Genomic DNA, 26261 nt, shown 5'->3' on the forward strand with positions numbered 1-26261 from the left:
ATTCATCTTGCCTCAAAACTTGGATACAAAGACAGTAATTTGATTTTGCTGTTGCATTGGTTAAGATTACCAAGTAACAACACTCTGAGGCCTTGCTGACAGATTTTCAAACGTAGAACACTTGCAGGTATTTGGTGCAGGAATTCAATCTGCTAAGAGTCTGGCTGCTACAGGCTGGTGGTCAAGACCAGGGTTCTCCAAACCCTAGCCTGGGGCCAGATGCGGCCCGCAGCAAGCCTCTTTCTGGCCCACAGCCAACCTCTTGCCCCCTGAAAGTCTCTGGTCCACCCAACTGAACATGATCAGAACTGTGCTCTGATAGTGTCTGGAGGGTGTTCTGAAGGCCAGACAGGTTGAATGAATGAGCCCATTCATTCATTTATTCACTCACCTAAGTTCAATCTCTAATTTATATATTTACATTTTATATTTAAATTTTTTTTCCGGCCCTCCACACCACGCCAGATATTTGATACAGCCCTCTGGCCAAAAAGTTTAGAGACCCCTGGCCAAGACTTTTGCACAACTCAGTCTCTCATGACTCAAAGTTGCCTTGGGGATATGAAAACTATTTGCAAGGTTCTTTGACTCTGGATCACTTTTAAAAATAAACTTTTGTTTACTACAGTATTGATGGTTTCTATATTCCATTACAAAAAACTTTTATTTTATTCCTATTTCCCCCCAGCTGGCAACAAGTCAGATAGCCTGGCAGTGGAATCATATGCCATTATGATCTATGGAGCTCTCTCCATAGGTAATGCAAACTTACCTATGCACAGGTAAATGTGCATAGGCCTGCAACCTTGGGTACCTTCTGGGGCAGAAGCTGGCAGCTCTGTTTCTCCCATTGATGCAATTTGTAATTGCATGAACAAAATTAAGGCATATTCAAATTCCATAATAACACATCAAACAGTTCAATTTCATCTGCTTTGTTACATATGATGACGTAAATTTCCATTTGAGAAGTATATATTGCATACATTTTAATTTTTCCCAATTTCTGTTTTTCCCCTCCAAGGAAAAATACCTCCCAGCCCTCCCCTCAGTTTTTCAATGGTTTCAAGTCTTCAGAAATGTTACATCTCTAGCCAAGAGACCTTGCCTAAATTTCTGCACTGGTGTCTCCAGTACAGAGATTCTGTACTGCCTTGCCAACTGTAAATATCTGCTCTTTAATCATAGTTTTTTTTTTTTCCTGAACAGATTTTCTTCAAAGTTTTCCCATAGGGGAGTCAAGCACATCTCATTTGGAAATTACCCAGAGTTCATTTTGACTCATCAGCCCTAGTACAAATGGTAGTCCACATTGCACAATGCTGCAGGCTCATCGTCAGTGGAGACCAAAGCTTCCTTCTTCCATCCCACTGACTTGCTCACACTTACACAATGACTGCAAGCCACACACGTATTGGAGGATTTTTTGTCAACAGTGTTTGACCAAAGCTCCCCACCACAGAACAGAGGAAGCCCAAAGAAAGAAACAAAGTCTTTTTTAAACAAGTCTTTTGTACACATGTCCTCAGTTTCCCAGGAGCCTCACGTCCATCTAGTGACATGCTCATCTCATCTCCACCCTGGATTGGTTCTGTGCTCCCAGCAGCCCGGATGCAACCTGGAAAAGGCAGGGCAAGTCTCACCTCCGGCCAGCACGGTGTCTGTTTGCCTCCATGGCCAAGGCCACATGATGGAGGAAGAGGAGAACCTGCCACCAGACGTGATTTCTGTTTTGCTGGTGCTGTAAAAAGGGAAAATGGTTTAAACAGGATTACTCACATAAATTTTAAAATTGCAACACAGGAGCCTCTCCGATTCCAATAGAAACTAAATTACATCTTCAAGAACAGACATTTTAATCCCATCCACACAACACATTTAAAGGGGGGGGAAGAGGGAGAGGTTTAAAACAGAGAGAGAGAGAGAGAGAGAGAGAGAGAGAAGTAAGTTCTCCAGGAATAAATGTAGCTTCAACATTATAAAAGAAAAGAGCAGACCCTTTATGTATTGCGTACAAAAGGATTAAGATTTTTTTCTCTTCTTTTTGCAGGATTGTGCAGAGTTTAGCCAAGTGCTGTTTTTAATCAGATTGGCTTCTGAGCCACTCAGAGCTCCAGCTGCAAGAACAAACAATTTCTTTCCTTTAAAAAGAGAGAGAGAGAGAGACTGCTCCGCTCTCCCCCAAACATAGGAGAGAGGGATGGAGGGGGAAGGGAAGAGACGTGAAGCTGGTGATCCATCTGTAAGTGATTTGACACCGTGAAGGTCAAAGGGTTAATCTTCAATTTAAACCACACTGCTGAGACAGCAAAACTGATTCTATCCAGTACAAGAAAACACACTCCTATGCACACACTCTTCTCTCCCCACACGCCCTCCCTCCCTCCACCATGCTTTGCTTCCCAGCATCTCCAAGATAATACTGCCCTTTTTTATAGCTCCTTTTGACAGTAAGCCATAAATAATCAGTCTTGGAGCCCTTTCCTACTGACTGGAGCCAATTAAACCTCAAGCAAGAACACACTTGAAAACAAAATAAGGGGGGGGGGAGAACCCAGGGGTTATTTCAGGTCCCATTATCAAGCAGTGAATTTAGACGCTTGGCTGGGGGTGGGGAGGATTAGGCTCTGTGACGCTACCTTTGGATCGGAGCACAGTTCGCTCCTGGCTGTCAGAGACCACAATCTCTCCTTTAAAAGTTGCATGACTCCGGGAGCCAGATCAGGATTACAAAAACCAGGGACACTGGGGAGCTCTGACCATTGTTCTGTGTAGCTCTGCCTTTCTGAGCTGCCTGCTCGTGTTCCAGAGTGTTGTGATGGTCCAGAATAAGGGGCAACTCCTTGAAACAAAAGGGCATCTGGCAACTGGAGTGTTTCTCTCCCCCATCAGCTGGCCTGGTTCTCTCAGCTAATCAGACTGCCTGTTCTCATCCATAACGCCCTGTCTGTTAACAATGGCCTATTCTCTCTGTCCCCAACATTCTTAACTGGCCAGGAACAGAAGGCTGGTTTATGGTCACCAGGGCTGCCCCAAGACATGACGAAAGCTGAAGCAGCTGCTACACCACATGACATGAATGCACATGACTGTGCATTCCTGTTGGGTACTCTTAAAGTAGTGCCCCCAGTCTCTCAGGTGATGTTGCAAGGGATCAGAAAGCGGACTACATGCAACTGTTTGCTGCTTCATTCGTACCCCAAATAATTGCTTGGATTATAACTTCTACAGTCAGGCCAGATCTGGAGATGCACTCAACCTCTTCCAATCTAATAAACCATTTTCTGTCCAAGACTGAGCTCCGGAAGAAAAAAGCCCTCTACATTTGCAGCCGAAATCAGCTGTGTACAGCACAGATTGCCTAAGGGCACAAACCCAACAGGCCTGTAGGTGCTGCAAAAGTGCCATAAGGGCATACTTTGTATAAGTATATGGGGCATACTTATACAGAAGATAAAAACAGATAAATAGCATTGGTGTGGTTTCTGGTTAAGCCTTTATATACTTGGTCAGGGGTGCTCAATAGGTGGATCGTGATCTACCGGTAGATCGCGAGGCAAAATGAGTAGATCACGGAGTGCCGACCCCCCCCCTTTCAGGTGCCTCTGGGAGGAAACGCCAGGAGTAAGGCCCATTGTACTCAATGGAGCTTACTCCCAGGTAAGTGTGGCTAGGATTGCAGCCTCACAGCCTAATCCTAGGCATGTCTACTCAGGAGTAAGTCCTGTTATACTCAGTGGGGCTCAAGGTACACCAACATACATTGTACACATAAATGTTATATGTTATGATGGCGCGAACATTGTAAAAAAAACTCTGGTAGACCTCCGGGCCTTGCTGGGTTTCAAAGTAGCTCTCGAGCCAAAAAAGTGTGAGCACCCCTGTACTTGGTCATTATCACACCTTTCTGAAAAATTAGGGACATAGAATGTGCAGCCTGGGCTCAGAATCTATATTACCTCGAGTAACTAAGGGGTCACAGTGTGCTTAGGGTTCTTCTTCTCTCCCATACACAGCAACTGTGAGGGGGCTTCATCCAGACGGGGACTGCAGCATGGGGAAGGATGACTTTAACCATTCCTCCACCCCCTGCTGAGGTTCCTTCCAAGATGAAAATCAGGCTCCCCCCAGGTGGCTGCTATTTGGGGTCTAAAAAAACCAAAGGACACCAGAGCCAATGACATGATTGATGAAATGTGTGGTTTGGCCTGTGAACACACTGAAAATTAGCTTTCAAAAGTGCCTGATCTGCTCTCCTGAATGTCTGGTGACTTGCTGGTTCCTTAAAGCTGCTGCTTCGAGTGTTTGCAGAACTCCTTTGTTAAGCCAGAATTATTGTGCCCATTAAGAGAAGTCATCTGACCTCTTTTTAGATTCAAAGAGTAATATGCAACAGGAGAAACAAACCAACTCTACATTGCACAACATTTCCACGAGTCTCTCTGCAAAAAGCAAGCTGCACAGTCTAAAGCTGTGGCCTGTCTCGCCTCACTTTGCACCACCAAGGTCCAGACCAAATGTGCAACTATCCTGTGTGAAAACACACCACTGAGTTTCAATTTGGTTGGATTGGTGACAAGATTGCCCCCGCAATTCAGGGCTTTCATCGAGGCAGATGCTATGCTAGTCCCTCCCCCAGGGCTGCCAATGATCCTTCAGCTGACTTCCTGTGTCTGCATCTGTCCCAAACACCACTTGTCAGCCAAAAGGGGACAGGAGTTTGCCCCAAGGGTTTGCCCTTCCGAGGGCAGTAAGTGTCCTGTTTTTGCTAGCGACAGCAGGACTTTTACATTTTTAACCACTTCATGTGTAAGCATCATTTTCACTCAGGTCACACAGCACTTTCAACACATCTCCATAGACGCGTGCGCCACTTAACAACCTTCTGCTTAATGACAGACCGCATATACAACAGTCAAAACAGAACAAAGAGGCTCTTCCTGATGCAATCAGGTCTTCCATAGCCTGCAGCAAGTGTCTATTTACACAACAAAGAGGCTCTTAATGCAAAGAAGAAGCAACTGACCTCCAGTAGCCTGTGCAACCAGTTAGTATCAGGCAGAGAGTATCTGTTTACACAACAAAGGCACTAGGTTGGGCTGATGTTCACTTAACAACCTAATCACATAACAAGGGATGGGAGACCATATCTCTGTCATTAAGAGGCGCAACACCTGTATATTGATCAGATGACAATTACAGGGAGGTGACCATATTCTTAAAAAGAAAAGAACTTCAGCACTTGTAAGGTCTCCAAGGAAGACAGAAGCATCACAGGTTCAGTTTCTTCCATGACTGTTTGGGCATTAAGAAAAAATATCAGCACCTGTTGAATTTTGTCCTGTACCACAGCTCTTAAAATTAAAAAAAAAATCTCAAAAACTGTTTCTTTTTGAAACATGGTAACACTAGCAGCTGTGGAGATTACCTAGTAATCCACGTTCTGGAATTCAACTGAGTCTTTTGTGCTCAACCGTTTTCCAGGATATTTACATTTTTTTTTTTTTACGATAAGAAAAGAGTAGCTGAAAAACTTAAAGGTGGCAAGGCTGTCTTGTATAGAAGTCACTTTTCTAAATATTTTTTACAATCTGTTTCATTTCATTACATAGTCACTAACTGGGACATCTGGGGCAGGTATGTCAAGTGACCGAGCAATTCCATCACAGAGCAAACTTTTAATTCACAGCTTTAATTCATTTGCTGCTCAACAACCAGGTGTAAGACTCAGCAAAATTTACAGCCAGATCGCAGCTGAACTTCTTGGGAGTCGGGGCTGGCCCTGAAGCTGCAATTCCACCAGCATAATATGGAACTCTGAAGGCTGGGGAAGGAAATCGAGGGGAGTCCAACAACGTAAAACAAACCAAAAACTAGACTATGAATGCAACACAGCAGCCAGAAGCCAGGCCACTTGAAAAAAAAGTTGTTTTGCCTGCCAGGTGGCTGGAGGCAAACTGTGCTGCCACTGAAGAGATTAGACATTAGGTAAAACAAGGAAATCACTCACACTCCCCAGGGCATCAGAGGTCAGGACAATGTTCCAGTTGCAGAGGGAAGTAGGTGGGCAGTGGGCAGGGGTGGGGCAGAGAGGGAAGCAGAAGGAAGAAGCTACACAAATGACCTTTACAGATCTGGACAACAACAAGCACAACTTCACATATATCCTCCTCCTTACCGTTAAAAATAATGAGCAGGGAACTACAAATAATATCACTTCGACTGCACAGAGAAAAAAAATTTTCCACTCTGCTGATGGTTCTCCTGCTTTTATTCTTAGAATCAAACTTGCAAAAGGGGAGGGGAAAGAGTCTTCTGATACTGTGAAATGCAGGGAAAAAAAATTAAGCTCATGAAAGTGAAAAAGGTTACTGCCCCTGTTTGCACCACACAGTTTGCTACTCGATGCCTGGTTAGGAGACAGTTATTTTAGGAAAAACACACCACTAAGAATTTCAGAACCATGCAGCAGAGACAACAAAGCAGCAACCAAAGAGGGAAAAGGGAAAGATCCTAGACAGTAGCACAGCTACAAGGTATGTGTGTAGTAAGTACTACAGGTGCCGCAATGTGCTGTGTAAGCGGCCCCCTCCCACTCACTGTCAGAGTCATTCTGGGCAGTGATGGCAACACACTGCTCAGAATGGCTCCGACAGCGGGTGGGAGGGGGCCGCTTACACAGCACATTGCGGGGCCCGCAGTACTTACCATTCTGCCACCCCATGTAGCTACACCACTGACCTTAGCCGGAAAAGTGAAGGAATGGCTACTACAGAGTTTGTGAGAAGGAAACTCGCCAAGAGACTTGGAACAAAATGTTATGGGGGAAGAATAAACCACCAAGCTATTCTCTGTGCTGGGAGGAAGCCTTGGCAGGTGAGTAATTCCTAATTGTAACTCAAAATAAATATCAACAGTCACCCGGCACCTCCCTTTGGAGGCATCTACAGGAAGTGGTAGCACAAAAACTCCACCACGGCAGTTGATTTTCAAGCCAGAAAGGGCAACTGCAGGCCACCTCATTCCTAGGCTTGCAAGTTACAGTATGTACCTTCTTCAACTTAGGTGACCTGTCGAGTACACAGGTTTCTCCAGCCATACTGTAGGCAAGTTCACTCTTGTCCTCAGATAAAGGGCATGTAAAGGGAACAGTATTTCATTGGCCCAACTTACCCTTTAAGGTGCCAAAGCAAAAAGCTTTTGGGGGGAGGAGAAGTGTGCTCACTTTTATGTTCACAGCCCAACTGATGCCTCTGCCCTTGACTCCCAACACTGGGGATCAACAAGGGTGTCAATGACTTGTTTCAATCAAAACATGGGAATGCTGGTGGAGATCAACATCCTCTGGCAGCTGTCCTTGCCTCCTTACAGCCCCAACAGCATAGCTACAGAGGGGGCAGTGCAGTTGCTGTCGCTGCCCTGAATGGCTCCAGTGGCGAGTGGGAGGGGCTACTCACACAGTATGTTGCAGTGCCTGCAATATTTACCATGTGCACCCCCCCATAGCTATGTTGCTGATTTGGTGTGAATATCGTGAAATCAAACATGCCACAAACTTAATCACTGGGCACCATTTTAGTTGTTTTATTGACTACACTCTGCCAGGGATGCAAGTCACTCATTGTCAAAATGTGCAATCTGCACAATTTAACAAACAAATTGACACCACTCGGGGACGGCCCCAGAGATTACATCTGCTGACAGCCTATTAAGATAGAAGCAACATGTTCAGCCCTGCTGGCTAGCCAGACAATCTGCAGAGAGAGCCACACTCCCACTCAGTTGGAAACACACAAAGGCCAACAGTCAGGTGCAGCACTGAAGTCTTGGGTTAATTCAGCCTCTTGTCAGCAGTTCTGATGACTCAGAGACTAAATATAGAAAGCGATTTAAACAAGGCTGGCCACAGAGCAAATACGGCACAACTTCTCTTGTACACAAACTCTCTCTCTCTCTCTCTCTCTCTCTCTCTCTCTCTCTCTCTCTCTCTCGCATGCACGCACACTAAGAGAGTCGTGAATGTTTTTCTTCCTAACCCCCCACTCTCCCCCCCCCCGCAAACCTCTCTTCTGAGAAGCCAGAAGAGGCACAATTCTTGGCTCCAGTAGCTTTTCATTGTGCTGCCAGGGAGGCACCTTGTCATCGCTCAGGGTTGCGCTGCATCACACAAGCTAATCACAGTTAATAAAAGTAGCCTTTAAAAGGGGACTGTCTTCAAGGCAAGCTGCGTTCTGCAAAGACACTGCAGCAGAGGGTGAGGAAATCATCACACCACCACCACCCCCTTTAAAAAGACGGCAATCCTCACCTTATTCCACTTGGTGATATTGATAAGGGTGCTTAGGAAAGTACTAGGGCATGTTTGCCTCCCCTGGTGTAGCTTCTGCAGAAGCAGGCAGGAATTTAACAGTTTGTGTTTCTCCGCTTCTTGCCTCACCACCATAAACTTTTATTGGTCAATATATACAGCTCTCAATTACAGCTCATTTTAAACACAAATGTCCCTCAAGCCCTAAAGCATTATCTCAGCAAGATCTAGAGGCCAGAGCAGGGGACTGGAGTCAAGTCTCCTGGATTTTATTGACAGTTACGCACAGAGAGTAAAAAAGGCCTTCAATTCTTATAGACTCCCTGCCTGTAAAATGAGATGCTAGCCACAGCAGAGTGAAGGGGCAACTGTTGACTACTGTTTGGTTGTTGGCTGTTCTCAAAACACTATAGGTTTAAGCTGCCATGGTTAGGCAGTTGGAAAATGCTAAAGTAAAGATAGACATTTGATAGAATCTCACCCACTGGCTGCAATCCAGCATGTCCTTACTTGGGATTAAAGCCCAAATGAATTTAGTAGGACTTCCTTCTAAGCACACATAGGACCATGACAATACTTACACACCTATGGGTCTTGCCGAGTTCTACATCCACAGGATGCAGTAACTGTTCTTGCCATTGGTTGACAGACAAGGCCCCTGGGCATAAAAGTCCTCTAAATATAAACCGTGATCCTCAAAATGCTATCAACAATTTTTTGATGATCAAAGAGATGGATGAATGTATTTTAATATCCTATGAAAGAGAGGCAACTGGAAGTTGTTTCCTGATATTCATCTGAACTCCACTGAGTACAACCTGAACACATCAAGCCTGTTCGAGACAATCACATGGCCAAGCTGTCGTGTCCTGGCCCCAGAAAGACTCACAAAAAGAAAAATGATTGGACAGGACTCTGTTATCTTTGCCAACAGAGGAGAACACTGGCCAAAGAGTGAGGCAGGAAGAGAAAAGAAGTTATTAGCATAAGCGTAACCATGAAGAAAACCTTCAATGATCTCAAACAGAGCTCCACATAAGCATGAAGTTTGTCTCTACCAGCAGAGAATCCCATAACCTATATGCCTATATTTTATTCAGATGCTGCGCAGTGGAAATCCACTGGTTCGGTTATTTCCCCACCTGTGTTGAAAGCAGTGCTGTAGCTAGAGGGGGTGCAAAGCTCTAAGTTTTGCAGGGAGCCTCACCGCGGCCCCTCTTCCTCCCCTTCGGAGCCATTCTGGATGGTGGGAGCAAAACAGAGGCATTTTCCTCCATTTTGCTCCCATCACCCGGAATGGCTCTGAAGGGGAAGAGGGGAGGGTTCGCTTGCATGTCGTGGTGAAGCTCCCTGCAAAACTTAGAGCTTTGCACCCCTCTAGCTACGCCACTGGTTGAAGGATTTGCTTCCCTTTCTTTTGAAAAAAAGAAAATGGTCAACGAGGACATGCTCACTCGCGCTCTCTCTCCCCTTTACATCACGACACTATTATTTCAGCTGAGAAAGGAAGGGCTCCTCCTCTCTTGGCTGCAGAAGCTCGTAGTAAAGAGGGATGCTTTTGTTTACTAACTCTCCCACATGTTTGGCTGACACCCGATTCTGCTGCCTGCCTCTGAGAGGCTCTCCTCACACTACTTTTGCTCGGCAATCATTCCTCAGGGGCTCCTGGAGCCACGGCAACACACACACGTCTTGCCCAAGTAAAAAGGGAGGGGATGGGCCACATTTCTTTTTTTGGGGGGGGGGGGGTTTGCAGCTTTTTTCTTTTCCTGGGGCATTCTTGGACACAGTTCCCAGACAAAGACATCGGATAGCTACACTCCCCAGATGGAAAGGGTAGGATTACAACCAGTTCTACAGCTTGCCTTCAGGACTCTTGACAGTATTTTTTTTTTTAAAAAAAACCCACCAAAAAACCAAAACAAAACAGTTCTATTAACCTTTGCTACACTAGGTAAAGTGAGCTACATCAGGATGGGCTTTAAGGACAGATATTGAAGGAGGACAATCTACAACAGCCATTTTCAGCCACTGTGCCATGGCACATTGGTGTGCCGTGAGCGGTCCACAGGTGTGCTACAGGAATATGGGGGCAGCTCATTTATTAGTAGGGCCTATGGGGGATGTGAGCCCCCCACTGGCAGCATGGTGTGCCTTGTCAATTGTCAAAAACCTGATGGTGTGCCTTGTCAGTGTGCTGTGAGATGAAAAAGGTTAAAATTGCTGATCTAGGAGAAAAATGTGAAATCTAAGGAAGAAAATGTGTTTTTTAAAAAAAAAAATCAAAACTTTGTCCACCAATCAGGTGGCTACTTCACACACTCAGAAAGCAGTGAACTCCAGTTTCACCAGCCTGCAAGCAGTGGGTTTTAAGTGCTCTGGTTAATCTTTCTGTCACGTAGCCTCTAGCAAACTGGGTCTCTGATGACAGAATCTAAATGGCGGCACTCCACGCTTTGTTAAATAGCGTCCTTCTCTAGAATTGTACACCCTGAGAGTGAGAGAGACAAAACATGGTCTGGCACAAGATGACCATTATAGCCTGAATGCTTGACACTTGGAAGAGCTACTGCAGACGCACATTCTATGTTGATGGTGATCCATACTTGAACAGAATGTGAGTGCTACCCAGAAGCATAGTGGGGTGGGGTGCAGCGCGTACAGCAATAGATGCAGTGCGCCATGTAAACCGCCCCTCCCCGTTGCTGATGGAGCCATTCGGGGCAGTGATGGCAACGTTGCCACTGCTGCCCCAAATGGCTCCGACAAGGAGGGGGAGGGGCCGCTTACACAGTGCTTTGTGGCGCCTGCAATATTTACCATGCCGCCCCCTCCTTTGGCTACGCTTCTGGTGCTATCCCAGAATTCCTCCAGGAAACAGCTATGGCTGCAGGATGCTTAATTCTAGAATTCTGCAGCCACTGTCCAGCTCCAATCCCCCTTTTACCCTCAAGCCCACAGCAACTACCTGAACTTGCAGGGTGCTACCGCTCCAATTGGAAATGTACACAACAAAGGCAATGCAATCTCCACACCTTGATTTACGTGCATTAAGCAGTTTGAATAGGTTTCTTATCTTACATAAACATGTCCTCATCATCAAGCTTTGGTTTCCTTTTTTAAAAGTTTGGGATGCTTAGTTGCAGAACTCACTGGCCCCTGACCAGAGCTCTCGCCTTATGCACTCATCTTAGAAGAGAAGCAGAACCCACAACAATGATAAGCTCCAGCATGTAATTCTTCTCAGCTGGAATGGAAACCTGCCCAAGCCCAGATAGGATCATTTTGGGTACATTAAAACAAACTGGTTTTAACAGTCCTGGCTCTCCCCCAAAGAATCCTGGGAATTTTAGCTTTGTTGCAACACTGAGAATTCTGTTGGAGAATTTTCCACGTAGGGCTGAGGAAAGACCCATCAAAGCACCAGTGAGGATAGCATACACAAAACAGGGGAAGAGACATGCACAGCAGAGGCAGGGGAATGCCCCATGTCCAGAGGGGACCTTACCTCCTCTCAGGAGGCAAAAAAGAAGCTCAGAACCTTCAGGTTTTTGTTTCTTAGGCTTATGACTTATTTTATGATGGCAGAAAAGCCAGAGGTGAAACTCCTGACACCTGGTGGTTTTACCAGTGCTTTTTCTTCACAAAAAAAGTTTAAACAAAAAGCTTGACATCCGTTACCTCCAACTCAAGGGCTGGAACCAGAACCATTTTGTGATAATGTCAATATGGCACAACAGAGCACTGCACTGGGGGAAGAGGGAATTAGGGCCCAATCCTAAACAGTAGCAGCGCTGGCGCTGAGTTCCAATGCTGGTGCTGGGTGTCGCGAACATGACGTGAGTCCAATGTCTGCAGCATCCGGAGGGACTGTCAGCGCTATGCCAGCACCAGTTGGAGCTGAACCTCAGTGCCACTTGGAAGGCCGGCCAGCACTCCAGCAGCACCGGCTGGTGGTAAGTAGCATTGGGGTGGGGGAGGCGGGGAGTGGGTGGAATGGGGTGGGGAGAGGAACTGGGATGGGATCCTGAACTCCATATTAGGCCAGAAGGCTCAACTGGGAGTCCCTCAAAATAGCTGGCAAAATAGTCGACTTGAAAGTTCCACTGTGGTGCTTGGGGCTTTTCCCCAAGGGGAAAAGGTTTTCCCCCAAGGAGACCTCTGGCAGCCTTGGCGGTGCCACTGGATGCAGCAGTAACCATTTTGATGCCACTGCACCTGGCAGAGCCGCCAGCTTTAGGACTGGGCTGTAACTCCTCCCCCACCTATCACTTTCTCAATTAAAATGGCTCCAGTTGCTTTTTGCCTCACAGATACCTACACGCTTTCTCCATGGGTCAAAAAGTAGCTGACAGAGGGAATATTTTGATTGGGAAAGACAAAACCCCTTCCCCAATGTGTCAATCCTAATCTGATTCTCCCTTCCTATGTCTGCTATCAATCTTTTTTTTCCAAAAAGAGTTTAATTTTAAAAAGTTTAATTTAAAAAAAAAGAATATCAAGCAAAGAGTCAATATGGCTTAAGCCGGAAAGTTGTTTTTTTGAAGCAGTTAAATATTGCTAAGACTAAAACAGGCATTGTCTACATGCTGCAAAAAAGGTGCACAGTTTATGTGGCTGATCTGGGTGTTCACAAAGCACCATAGCCCACCAATTACCCCACCCTCACTCCTCCCCCTTCCGTTGCCCAAAAGTTGCCTACCCTCTGTAGGTGAAGCCTGTGGAACTGGTCTGCTATGCACCGTAACTTCTGTGCAATCTGAACTTCAGTACGCAGTTCCTGTGGAATTTCCCGTGGTTCCTCCTGGAGGTGTGGATTCAATGAGAAACCAATTGGGTTGACATGTAAACGGTACCCAGCACTCCCTGCCAAATATCAGAGAAGAATCAGGCACTTACAACCTCTCAGCATCAAGTGCATGGTCTTTCAGCCATAAATACTGTAATAAGAAAATGTAGTTGGACTCTATGTTACCAAGTATCATAATGAGGACATCCACGGTGATGTTGATTAATTTTTACCCCTGAAGTATCTCACTGGAATTACGTATGATGGTTGGAGCTAACTTCCAACCATTTAAAAAACGCTGAACGGATTTTAAACATTCAATCAAGAATAATATTTAAACAATTTTAATCAAAGGCGTTTCACCCATCAATTTAACAAAAATAACTAAACATTGCAGTCCTAAATGCAAGCGGTGTGATGGAAGTGGGGTGAGATATAGGATATCAGGATGAGGACCATATATATAATGCATAATGAACAAATCATGCAAACTGAATAAGTGCTGATTCCTGATCTCACAATAACTTGCTCAGGATTGTGCTGTACAACACTGCAATTAGATACTGTAGATACATCCCTCCTTATCTCTGGAAGACATCAACTAGTGCTAAAGTCTTCTGAGCCTTGTGGAGAACCTGCATAATTTAGAAGTTCCATGAGGGACAGAAACTTTTAAATAGGAAGAGGTAACTTTTTCAGGATTCTGAAAAGATAAAACCTTCTGTTTTCAGTCATGATTCCTGGAGCTATACTGACCGTGTAGATTTCTATATCCTCCAAGTTCAGATCCTTGTATCATACAAATCAAGGAGGGCAAAATATTAATAGAGGGATCTACCTTTCTTCAGAAGATGTTCAAGAGCATCATAAATACTCAGCACCAGGTTGCTAGGGGCCTGAAGGCAAAGCTCTGCAATGGCCCTACATAATGCACCTTCCCATTACCTGATAGTGCATTGGGGATTACCACAGCTTGCACTAAGGGTCAGTCCAGATCCCTTTTTGCAGAAGACAGTCAAGCTAGTTGGGCCCTTTAATGGGTATGGGTTTTCTGCCAGTGCCCCACCTAGCTGACCCCAAACATCACTCCTGTAAGTGCTATGAAAGGGATGGCATCTTCAGTACACAGGCAAATAAAAAGTCACATGTGGGCATCCTTACCATAGAAGAGTCTCTGGGGTTCTTCGGTAACTCCACAAGGTAACATGACATCCTGGCTGGAAGAGGATGGGGTGAGTGTCTGAGTTGCCTTGTCTTGCTGCTTGGCCTGCCTGCTGCCCGGACCACAGCAATGTGTCAGCGGGAAGAGCTGGAATCTCCCCAGTAGGCAGTTATAAGATTTGCTTTGTGTGAAAAGGCCAGGAAAGGTTATCTCACTAGGCTGACTGGAAAGTCCACAGTCTTCGGAGTGGAACACATCATCCTCCAGCCCATCCAGGTTAGAGAAGTCATCCTCCAGGTAGTCAGGGGGATCCATTTCACCTGCAACGAACTATTGAGAAAACAGGCAAGACATCACCGAACTGCTACATACACCTGGCTCTACAGATGATATGGGCCCTGCTAATTGGGTAAGAGGCACTTTTTCAAGCAGGTGCTCCTTCTTTATTTAGCAGGGGGGAGAGTTATTGGCCCTCCTCCCCACAGTGTCTTTTCTAGTGGCTGTCTGCTGGTGTTCTTCCGCATCTTTTTAGATTGTGAAACCTTTTGGGACAAGGAGCCATTTGATTTTCTTTGTAAACCACTTTGTGAACTTTCTGTTGAAAGTGGTACTGTTGTTGTTAATAAATAATAATAATAATAATATGATGATGATGATGATGACATCGCTTTCTTTGCAACTTCCTCACAAAGCAGCCTGGGAGTTCAGTTTTGAAAAACCTAAGAGGTCAATGACAAAGGCCAAATTCTTTAACAGGGAGCTCTAAAGAAAGTGTGCAGGCAAAGTGCATTCAAAGCTGAAGTTCTTAAAACTGATTAGTCATATGAAGCAAGTCCAAGAAAAAAAAATGAAGAGGCATATTTGTTAGACTCTAAACCCTTTGGTAGTTTTCCACAACCATATGCATGCTTTACTCACAAAGACCTGCCCTATCCAGCACTTAGATTTCAAGCTCCCTGCAGTACGGAGGTTTTGAGTTGGACCCAGAGAGCCACAAGACTAGTTCTGCGCACTTGAAGAAGTTCTGGAGTTTCTTGAGCAGAAATTTCTTTAGATCCAAGGCACTAGGATCATGAAAAGATTAGTTAAATCTTCAAGTCAAGAATGACTTGAAGAACACAACTGGGACCTGTCACAACCACCAGGACAGCATTTCTCAAACTGTGGGCCAGGACCCACTAGGTGGGCCACAAGCCAATTTCAGGTTGGTCATGTAGTACCTAGCTCAGCCGCCATTGAATACAGAGCGGAAAATACAAAGTAAAGACCTGCTGGGGTGGGTGGGCTCCCAGTGGAAGAGGCATGGTGCTTTGCTCTGAATAGGTGGGAAGATGGGATGCTGGAAAGTAGGTATGGCTATATGGTTGGAGAAGAATCCAAATCTGTGTTCTTCTTTGACTTCTGAGCTGGAATGTTTGAATTCTAGGCTACGTAAAATAACAGCATGAGTGCCTGTGTAATGGGACCTCTGGCTGATCACAACTTAGGTCTGAAGCTCTCTGAAATTCAACTGACTGCCTGGTATCAGCTATAACTACCAGGATTGGAAGTCTCATTGATTTCAATGTAATGCACTTCTTAAAACAAATGTACAGTACTTGGAATCGCATTCAGAAACAGAGAATGAATGAAAGGAGGTAAACTGCCATTTCTGCGAGTCATGTGGATGCTTTTATTTCCCATTAATTTTATCCTTGAAACTCACTACATCCTGTTGGGCTGTTTCAACACCAAGACAAAGAATGGGCAGCCAGCAAGCCTACCAACCAGATTTACTGAGAAGCAATAATGGTTCTAAGTCCAAGTTCTGTATGCACACTCAAGATGCTGAGATAAACTTTACTGAACAAAGGATCTAAATAGCAAAGCACATTGAAGAACACAGTTGCTCAGAAAATATTTAAGAAAGCAGAAAAAGTTTTAGTGAAGAGCCATACTGATGCCAAAATGACCCTCAGCAACTTGGTTATTTGTGCCATCAGATTTTGCTACTGTCATCTGTGCTTTGGGACCCTTCTATCTAACCTAACTTATGCTAAGATACCAGTGAAGAAAGTCAGGAATCTTCAGGTGGCACAAAACTCAGGGTGCAATCCTAACTGGCACTTATGCTGGTATAGGTGGCCCTGGAGGGTCGCACACTTGCCGTAAAGCACGTTTGTGCCTCCTTAGGCGGGAGCTGCGTTGGCGCATTCAGATGTGCCGAAGTGCAGACGGAGGCAGAAGCCTCTGCAGCAGCTCCCGCGCCGCCGCTTGTGTCGGCGCAAGAGCGCCAACATAAGCGGCAAAGGTAGGCATGAGGGGCATGGGGAGGGGGCAGGAGGGGGCGTTACTGGGCGGGGAGGGCGGGCCCCCAGGGGCGGGCGCGCGGGGAGCCAGGGGTGGGGCTGGGACCTGGCAGTTATGCCAGATTCCAACCCCCGTCCCCGGGGTGAGCTCTCCTCGGACTTGCGCCACCTCCGGAGGTGGTGCAGGTCCAAGGAGACCCATAGGGGCATGCAGCCCTTACCCACAGGTAAGGGGAAGAGCTTCCCCTTGCCCATGGCTGAACCGCTGCTCGCTGCAATCCCGCGTTGGATGTAGCGCAAGCCTCCTGGCTTGCCTGCTCCAGCGTGGGTTAGGATTGCGCCCTCAGATGCATAATTTATAGCTGGCGTGGACTACAGTGACATTGCTGCTCATCTTATTCTATCAAGGCTGGCTTCCTATTTGCTTTTAGGTCCAGTTCAAAGCGTTGGTTCTTATGACATCTAAAGACCTCCACAGACTGGGCTGAGCATAGGTTGGGTTTCATAGCACCCACAGGAGACAGGAGCAGTGACAGTAACACCCCAAGTGGTAAGAAGACTCTTTAAATTTATACCACCACCACCACCCCAGCACCCCCCTTTGTTGCTGAAGCCAACAGAAGTCAAATACGAAGACCCCTTCCCCAGATCCAAACACTTCTCCCTTCTTTATACAAAGTACGCAGTTCAAATTGGAAAGTTGCGGTGATCCATTCCCCCCACCCCACCCCCGTTCCCAAAACTGAGAATTACAACAAATGCTGTAAGAAAAAAAATGTGTCAGCTCCTTCTAGCAGGCCCACGAAACACATACAAAGCCAGAGATGCTCGCCAGGGACGCTGCCAGAGATTACAACAGGCCATGCACGTTTTGTAGAGTTCCTCATTTTGTAGTTCCTCAAAGCCAGCAAAAGGCCTCTCCCTGGACACTGTATATCCAGCATAATCTGAACACACACCTCATCTATGTCCACAGACCCCAAACAAGGAAGTGAAATTTAATCATTGGGTCATTTTTTTTTGTTTTTTTACTGCGGTTATGTTACTGAAGTATGATCTGCAGCAATTTACCAGAAACTCTGACAGCCCAATCCTGAGCTGCCTGGAGCTGCAGCGGCACACAAAATGGCTGTCGCCTCATCCTGCGTGATCCGGGCAGCCGCCTGCGGCTCCTCGGGAGAAGGGGACTTTCCATCCCCTTCCCCTAGGTATAAACTGAGCAGCCCCACAATTGGGTTGGCAGAGCCCCGCAACTGGCCCCACAAGAGCCTCTGTGTCGGGCGATGAGATTGATATAGAGGCTCTGCAACTGGTGGGACTTTGCTCCAACATTCCCACCTCCGTCCCTCCCCCTGGAATGCCTCCTCCCTGCCCTCTCCCCACCTCCCCCCTTCCCGGAACGCCTCCTTCCCGCCTCCCCCCACACCTCCACTTACCTCTCCACTGCTCGGCAGTCCGTGTGACCGCCGAGCAACAGAGCTTCAGCGGTCGTCTGGCGCTAGCCCAGCGCTGGCCAGTGCTGGGCTAGCACTAGTGCTCGCCTGGCAGTAGGGCCTGCAAACATGTTTATGGCCTAACCCTAACCTGGCCCCAGCTCCTGCTCACCCACCCTCCCCTACCCCAAAATGCCTCCTCTCTGCCCTCCCCATGCCCCCCAGTCCCCTGCGCCTGTCCACTGGTCCGATGGTGCTTGGGTGGGCCTCCTTGCTCTCCTGGTGGCACGAAGTGCTTTACGGTACTTTTATGACAGCAATGGGCCAGTGCAAGGAACATTGCACCAGCACATCACCGTTTGAGGATTGTGGCCTTAGGGACTATCCAACTTTCCAGTGCTGATGTTCCCTTACTTTGAGAAACCCTCGGTGACCATCCCCCACCAAACAATGCAGCTGTGCTCTGATGGCATGTTGCATCAGAATTGGAAAGTTGGATAGGATTGAGTCCTCAGAGTCCTAGCATATATGGGGAGAGCAAGAGATAACCCTGTTATGCCTTATGGAAGTTCCCAGTTCCAGGATTATTGCACCTACACTACTTGCAGAGGAAGAGAAAAGGCTCAAAATAGTGGGTAGCAGAATTTCCATAAACATTCCTCCTATTGCCCAAAATGGTAAGAGTGGGCACAAATATTTTGTGGGCCGGGATATGATGGTGCATGCTAAGTCTTCTCTTGCCATTCAGCGGTCGTCTTCAGAGCTTCAGCGGTCGTCTGGCGCTAGCCCAGCGCTGGCCAGTGCTGGGCTAGCACTAGTGCTCGCCTGGCAGTAGGGCCTGCAAACATGTTTATGGCCTAACCCTAACCTGGCCCCAGCTCCTGCTCACCCACCCTCCCCTACCCCAAAATGCCTCCTCTCTGCCCTCCCCATGCCCCCCAGTCCCCTGCGCCTGTCCACTGGTCCGATGGTGCTTGGGTGGGCCTCCTTGCTCTCCTGGTGGCACGAAGTGCTTTACGGTACTTTTATGACAGCAATGGGCCAGTGCAAGGAACATTGCACCAGCACATCACCGTTTGAGGATTGTGGCCTTAGGGACTATCCAACTTTCCAGTGCTGATGTTCCCTTACTTTGAGAAACCCTCGGTGACCATCCCCCACCAAACAATGCAGCTGTGCTCTGATGGCATGTTGCATCAGAATTGGAAAGTTGGATAGGATTGAGTCCTCAGAGTCCTAGCATATATGGGGAGAGCAAGAGATAACCCTGTTATGCCTTATGGAAGTTCCCAGTTCCAGGATTATTGCACCTACACTACTTGCAGAGGAAGAGAAAAGGCTCAAAATAGTGGGTAGCAGAATTTCCATAAACATTCCTCCTATTGCCCAAAATGGTAAGAGTGGGCACAAATATTTTGTGGGCCGGGATATGATGGTGCATGCTAAGTCTTCTCTTGCCATTCAGGACTGGATAACTCTCTCTCTCTCTCTCTCTCTCTCTCTCACACACACACACACACACACACACACACACACACACACACACACAGTGTTCTCAAGAATGTAACTTGCACTTCATTCTTGGGAGGTGCTCTGGGCTACACGGTTTAACTCAACTTTCAAGTGAAAGGTCAGTAAAGGACAATGGAAAAAGCTAAGAACAAAGCAATGGGTGGGAGAAGCTAAAGAGGTAGAGGAGGGGGATAAAAGGAAGGAGTGAGCATCTGGAGTCCAGACAGATTGGCTACTTTCACTTCTGCTAAACAAACAAAATCCTGAATCCAGTGACAGCCAGCTGTACAGGGGAGACTTGGATGCATAAACTGGTGTAGCATAATGGTTAAGAGACTAACAGCCCAATCCAGTGCATTTCTCCTCAGAAGTAAGTCTCATTAAAGTCAGTGGGGCTTACTCCCAGGAAAGTGTGGATAGGACTGGGCTCTCAGGTTGCAATCCTAACCACACTTTCCTGAGAGTAAGCCCCATTGAACAAAATAGGACTTACTTCTGAGTAGACCTGGTTAGGATTGTACCCTAGGTTACAAGTCCCGACTTCCTGGCTTGGATCTCCCCTCTGCCATGAACTTAGAAGGCGGCAAGCTGCTCACTGTTAGCCTCAAACCCCTTGTCTGCAAAATGGTAATAATTCTCATTCTTAAGCACTCTGAAAACTGAAGACTTACACAATTGTTCAGTATTTTTATAAGGAGAAAAGTATGGGAAATGTGCAGCCTAGGAGCAGAATGCTGAGGCAGCAGTGTAGCTAGAGGGCATGCAAAGTTTGCAGGTACCTGAACTAACTGTGCAAGGGGCCCTTCCCCTTCAGAGCCATTCCCAGCAAAACAGAGGTGAACACCTGGCTCCAAAGAGGAGTAGCCTCTGGCATGGCACATTCAGGTGCCTGCAAAACTTAGTGTGTGGCACCCCCTCTAGTTACACTACTGGCTCAGTGTTCCTGATCTCTGATGGTCAGTCTTGGGCCTGGTCTACATGAGATGCCTAAAATCATAAAAGTGATAGAATAGACTAGTACTACTTAAAACTGCAGGAAGGTGTTTTATATTTTTTAAAATGTTTCCCCTCTTTTGGGGGGGGGGAATAAAGTCTTCATGCAAGTAGAAAATACCACAATAAGAGGGGGCCGGGCCAGGAACTCCCTTCCCACTGTTCTGATTTTTTTTTTTTTAATGTGAGAAAGCATCCCCAAATGTGGCACACCCTCTCTGCACTTTAGTCCACTTTCTCACCACCTGCAAGGACAGCAGTAAGAGAAGTGAAAAGATGAATGGATGGTGTCAGGGTTCTGATATTGGACCTGGATCATTCAGGTTCAAATTCATGCTCAGTCTTGGGCCAGTCGCTATTTCTCAGCCTCAGCTACCTCACAGGGTTGTTGGGAGAACAAAATAAGATGAGGAACCATGTACACCGACCTGAGACCCTTGGAGCAGTGGCATAGCTAGAGGGGGTGCAAATCACTACGTTTCACAGGTAGCCTCACCACATTTGCCTCTGTTTTGCTCCCTCCACCCAGAATGGCTCTGAAGGGGAGGGGCCACTTGCAGGCCACAGTGAGGTTATCAGCAAAACTTTGCACCCCTCTAGCTACACTACTGCCTCGGAGGAAGGGTGATATAAAATTTATGAAACATAAATAATAATAATAATAAATGAAAAGAACAGAGAAAGGAGTGTCCTGAACTACAGGACCCCCTTCAAGTGGAGAGCTATGCACAACCAAGGCCGTGCGCAGCACTCCCCAACATTTAGGATAAGCTCTACACTTGATGTTTTGATTGGTCAATCATAATGATTGCCCAGAAAGGCATTCCCCAATCCCCATACAGTGCTGCTGTACTAGACAACAAATAGCTGCAGCTGTAGAGCAAGGGACTCTGACACACTCATAGTGATTTCCAACAATACGTTTGTAGAAATGCATTCAATAAGGGCAAACTAGAGCTCTCTTCAGACAAAAATCACATGAATGCTGCATGCCCACTAAGATCACACATACAGCATTTGTCTGCACTGACAAACGCTGTTATCTAGGGAGATTCTCTCCCTGTGATTTAGAACCCAGCCAGCACGCCAGCTCACGGGGAAGAGCCCGCCCAGGTGAAGCAGTGGTCTGCACTAACACATGCTGTACCACATGTGGCCAGCAGGGGGAGGGGCTGGGCTGAGCAGGTGCCAAGGCAGGGCTTAGCGGACACATGCTTCTCAGTCTGTCCCCAGCACTGCATAGTATCCATTTGAGGTCACCCTGATGCTTAGATGCTACATTAAATCCACTACTGTTAATGGCCTTCTTTCAAAAATAGCGGGGTGGGGTCTTCATCCAGATCAGGACTTCAGCCTTAACCCTTTGGAGCCATGGCATCTGGATCAGGGACCCCTGCAACTTCTCTTTGATAAAGGAAAAAAGTTCCTGTTGGCACCAGTACAACTGGTGGGCTTCATGTAGACCAGGGGGTTTCCAAACTTTTCAGTATGAGGGCCACATCATATATTTTACATATTTTTGCAGGCCAAAAAAAAAAACTTTTATAAATTGATTTTAAACAGATAAATAAGTTTTACTTGGATTTTTTTTTGGTAATCAGCATATGATTACAAGAACAAGAGAGAAATGTGACAATTACAAAGAAAAAATGCCATGCTTAAACTGAGAAATAATATAATGAGTAAAAATGTTAAAGGTTAGCAAAAAAAAAAAAATAGGAATTTAAATTAAATTAAATTAAAATATTTTAAGTGGCTCAGGGCTGGATAAAATCTTGTGGGGGCCGGATATAGCCCCCGGGCTGGCTTAGACCAGTGGGCACCACACCCTGGCCCATGGGCCAGATCCAGCACCCATTTAAACCCCTCCTCCGCCTGAATGGAGCTTACCGTTCTGTGGGCAACTTGATATCTTTGCCGTTGATCGCCCCTAAACCTTGCATCAGCCAGCCAGTCACCTCCACATTCTGTCACCCCTGGATTTCTGGGCAAACACAGCTGGCCAGCCTGAGATTTAGGGGAGATCGGCAACGAAGATATCAAGCTGCCCTAAGGAACAGTAAGCTCTGTTCATGCAGGGAACTGGTTTTTTGGTGTGCAGCGGTCCCAATTTTGGAAACTGTTGGTTTAGACCTAAGAGGTCACATGTGGCACATCTCCATGTTTAAATGTTCACAGGGCTGTGCAGCTTTGTTGAGAGGTTGAAGTTGGGTTGTGGGGAAGGCAGCTTTACATTGCATCCCTGCCTGGCTATGAAGTCAATATCTTTCATCCCACCTGCTTCACAGGGCTGTGAGACCAACAACCTAGGTAGAGATTCTTGGAGGCAGAACTGGATGAAAGCCAGACACACACATAGGAACATGGGAAATCCATACTGCAAACCAAGGGAGGGAAATCCTTACTGCAAGTATTTCAAGGGCAGCGGCTTCACTAGGGGTGTGTGGACCACACCGGGTGATGCACTTGGGGGGGGGGGGGTTGATACCACTGCTGGCCAAAACTGTGTAATCTTGGTATTTTTGAATAATACCATCATGTTATATATCTTTTGATGTGTAATTTAATACAGAACGCAATGAAACAAACCACACTGAAATACCCATGTTCTATCAAAACCTATGGCTGAATAACCAGAAAAGGAAAACACAACTGCCTTATACAACAAAAAGTAGATTTTCATAACTAAAAACTAACCAATCTTTTGAGAGACAATGAGGTGTAAACTATGACAGCCCAAGGACAGGAACGAATGGCATCAGCACCTGGGAGAAAGATCTGAGGGCCCAGGGCCCATCCTCAAATGGTCTCAGCCTGGTCAGCACCTGAACGGAAGAATGCTGAAGACTCCCAGGCAGTGCAGTAGCTAGAGGGATTGCAAAGTACTACATTCTGCAGGTGCCTGAATGTGCCATGCAAGCAACTCCTCCCCTTCAGAGCCATTGGGGGGGGGAGAGCAAAACAGAGGCATGGGGAGGTGGAGGGGGCTGCTTGCATGGCAAGTTTAGGCACCTGCAGAACTTAGTGCTTTGCACCCCCTCTAGCTATGCCACTGGTCCCACGTGAGCAGTTCTGGGTTTCTTGAACAAGCTGCAGAAGCCCAATAAATAATAATCCTATCCTTTTGAAAGAAGGAAACCAATTCAGCAACTGCCTTCAATACAAAAATAAACTAAATAAAAATTCACTAACGGTGAGGATAGTTCCTCAGCCCTCCCAACTTGGAAACACCTGTTGAAAGGCACACAATGCACACATTCTTCCATGCGCCTCCTGCTTTCCTGCACAAAAAGAAGAATCCCACCTCCACTGCAGGCTCTTGACTGCGCTGTGGAGCAGCAGAACTGGAGCAGTTCAACACACGTGCATGCCAGCTAACCAAAACAAAGTAAGCCAGACTAATTTTAGGACTGCACAATTCCTTTAACTCTTCCTTTCCCTTCTCTCTCTGAAGTACCAGAGCTACATTGACACTGAAATGGCTCCACTTCAGGATAAGGAACCGAAGGAATTTTTCACAACCAGGAGTGGGAACATCAAAGTTGATCAGGATGATTTCACAGATGCAGGACCTTTCATGGCATACAGTAGACACACAGCATGAAGTCATTTGATCCTGTAGTTAACTGCACCACTCAGGCACCACTTGTAGTGACCAAACCACTACAAGAAAACGCTCTGTGATCAGTAACTCATGCAAATCAGCAGGTTAAACTCACTGGTTTTGGCAAGTTCCTGATATATGTTGGCTTCGTGGAAGAGGACAGAATCTACCTACTTGCAAAGTCTCCTAAGAGGCAAAGGAATTCTGTATGCATGATGTTTTGAAATGTATTCTTTGGGGTATGTCAAGGAGCTTACAGTGAAGAAAACTGTCCTTAGGTCACTTAGGCTGCACTCCTATAAGCACTTTCCTGGGAGTAAGCCTCACTGAACACAGTAGGACTTACTTCTAAATAGACATACACAGGACTGTACCCTTCGATAAATGCCCGCTTCTGTGGGATAACTGTCTGAAGAAGAGTGACCTGACAGCACTCTTCAGACACAGAACAGGCAGAAATTCAACAAGTGAAGTCCCACTGAGTTTGTCTGTCAAGCAGCTGTTGGAAGCACAGCAGCACTGCTTCAAAAAAAGGTGGCAACCCATATCTGAAGTTCCTCCACTACACTAAAAAAAACAGTGAAATGCTTTTCAAGGCACTGAAAACAATTCAGATGAATTAACTGATTAGGACATTCTGGAATCTTTTTCTCTCTTGTTAAGTAAAAGGTGGGCAAAGGGCTAGGATAGATGACTCCATGAGATCCCACTTCCCTGCTGTAAGTAAAGGCTATGCAGACGAACATTTGGGAATTTATATACATATAATTCCATAATCTGACATGCTAGACGGTGCAACTGAAAATATGAGATCAGAAACAGAAGACCCCCCCCCAACACACACACACCTCATTGCAGGCAGAAACTGTAACAGACTTGGGGCGGGGAGGGGAATTTCCTTTACTCCCACATGCAGAGATCCCAGAGTTGAGAGCATCAATATCACTCCAGAGATGCCATCCAGGGGGATTAATTCATTCTTATAAACCTACAGCCTGCCTTACCTCAAAGTCCCAAGACGGATTTTAAACACAAGCTTGTATGAAAGTGTAAAGGAGATCCAATTAAGAGCCCACTCCTGTGCATATCTACTCAAAAGTAAGTCCCATTAAAGTCAATGGGGTTTACTCCCGGGCAAGTGTGGCTAGGATTGCAGCCTCAGAGCCCAATCCTATGCTTATCTACTCAAAAGTAAGCCACATTATAGTCAATGGGGTTTACTCCCAGGTAAGTGTGGATAGAATTACATCCTCAGAGCCTAATCCTAGCCAAGTTTACTCAAAATAAGTCCCATTAGAGTCAATGGGACTTACTCCCAGGTAAGTATGAATTGGACTGCAGCCTAGGCATGTCTACTCAAACGTAAGTCCCATTAGAGTCAATGGGGCTTACTCACAAGTAAGTGTGGATCGGATTGCACTCAGAGACCAATCCTAGGTGTTTCTACTCAGAAGTAAGTCCCATTAGAGTCAATGGGGCTTACTCACAGGTAAGTAAATACAGGATTGAAGACAGCCCAACGTAAGCGTGTCTACTCAGAAGTAAGTCCCACTAGAGTCAATGGGGTTTACTCACAGGTAAGTGTGGATCGGATCGCAGCCTCAGAGCCCAACCCTAAGTGTGTCTACTCAGAAGTAAGTCCCATCAGAGTCAACGGGGCTTACTCCCAGGTAAGTGAATACAGGATTGCAGAGCCCAGTGTAGGCGTGTCTACTCAGAAGTAAGTCCCACAGCAGTCAGTGGGACTTACTCCCAGGTAAGCGTGGCCAGGCTCGCAGCCTACTGCCGCGCGGGCAACGTGGGCCCCGGCTGGGAAGAGGCGCGGCGGGAGGAGAAGGACCACAGTACCTGCTGCCGCCTCCGAGGCGAGCCCCCGGGCGAGGGGGCCGGGAAGTCCCGGGCGCGACCTCAGGCGCCGCCAGCCCCGCGCCGCAGCGTGTCCCGAATGCACTTGCTTCCTGGCAGGACCGAACAGCTGATGGAAGCCGCGCCCCCGCTGACGCAACGGGCCGCCGGCCAATGGGGCAGCCGCAGGCGCGGGGCTGTCACCGACGTGGCTGCTCGAGCCGCGCTGCTGCAGCGCTCCAGGCGCAGCCAGCGAGCGGAGCGCCCCGGTGGCGTAGCCGGAGGGGCAAGCACGGAGTCTGGCAGGGCCCCTCCCTTCCGAGCCAT

General features: G+C 46.8%; 1 protein-coding gene across 1 annotated transcript; it reads right to left on the bottom strand.

The window, feature by feature from the left end:
- Positions 1 to 26046, bottom strand: BMF (Bcl2 modifying factor). The gene is made up of 4 exons (XM_066636327.1): positions 25938 to 26046; positions 14259 to 14589; positions 13011 to 13174; positions 1 to 1741 (listed from the first exon to the last, which is right to left on the bottom strand). Exons 2-4 carry the CDS (start codon positions 14572 to 14574, stop codon positions 1640 to 1642), a joined length of 582 nt encoding a protein of 193 aa, XP_066492424.1. The 5' UTR covers positions 14575 to 14589; positions 25938 to 26046; the 3' UTR covers positions 1 to 1639.
- Between the last annotated feature and the right edge of the window lie 215 nt (positions 26047 to 26261).

Source organism: Tiliqua scincoides, chromosome 1 (genome assembly GCF_035046505.1).
Source record: "Tiliqua scincoides isolate rTilSci1 chromosome 1, rTilSci1.hap2, whole genome shotgun sequence".
Lineage (NCBI taxonomy): Eukaryota > Metazoa > Chordata > Lepidosauria > Squamata > Scincidae > Tiliqua > Tiliqua scincoides.

Bases quoted from the DNA above. Each gene is read 5' to 3' on its own strand.
- BMF (XM_066636327.1), bottom strand. From the start codon at position 14,574: ATGGATCCCCCTGACTACCTGGAGGATGACTTCTCTAACCTGGATGGG. The intron at 13,175-14,258 runs GTAAGGATGCCC...GATATTTGGCAG, and splicing joins ACCCCAGAGACTCTTCTATG to GGAGTGCTGGGTACCGTTTA. The intron at 1,742-13,010 runs GTAGGCAACTTT...CCCTTTTTACAG, and splicing joins ACAGGCTTCACCTACAGAGG to CACCAGCAAAACAGAAATCA.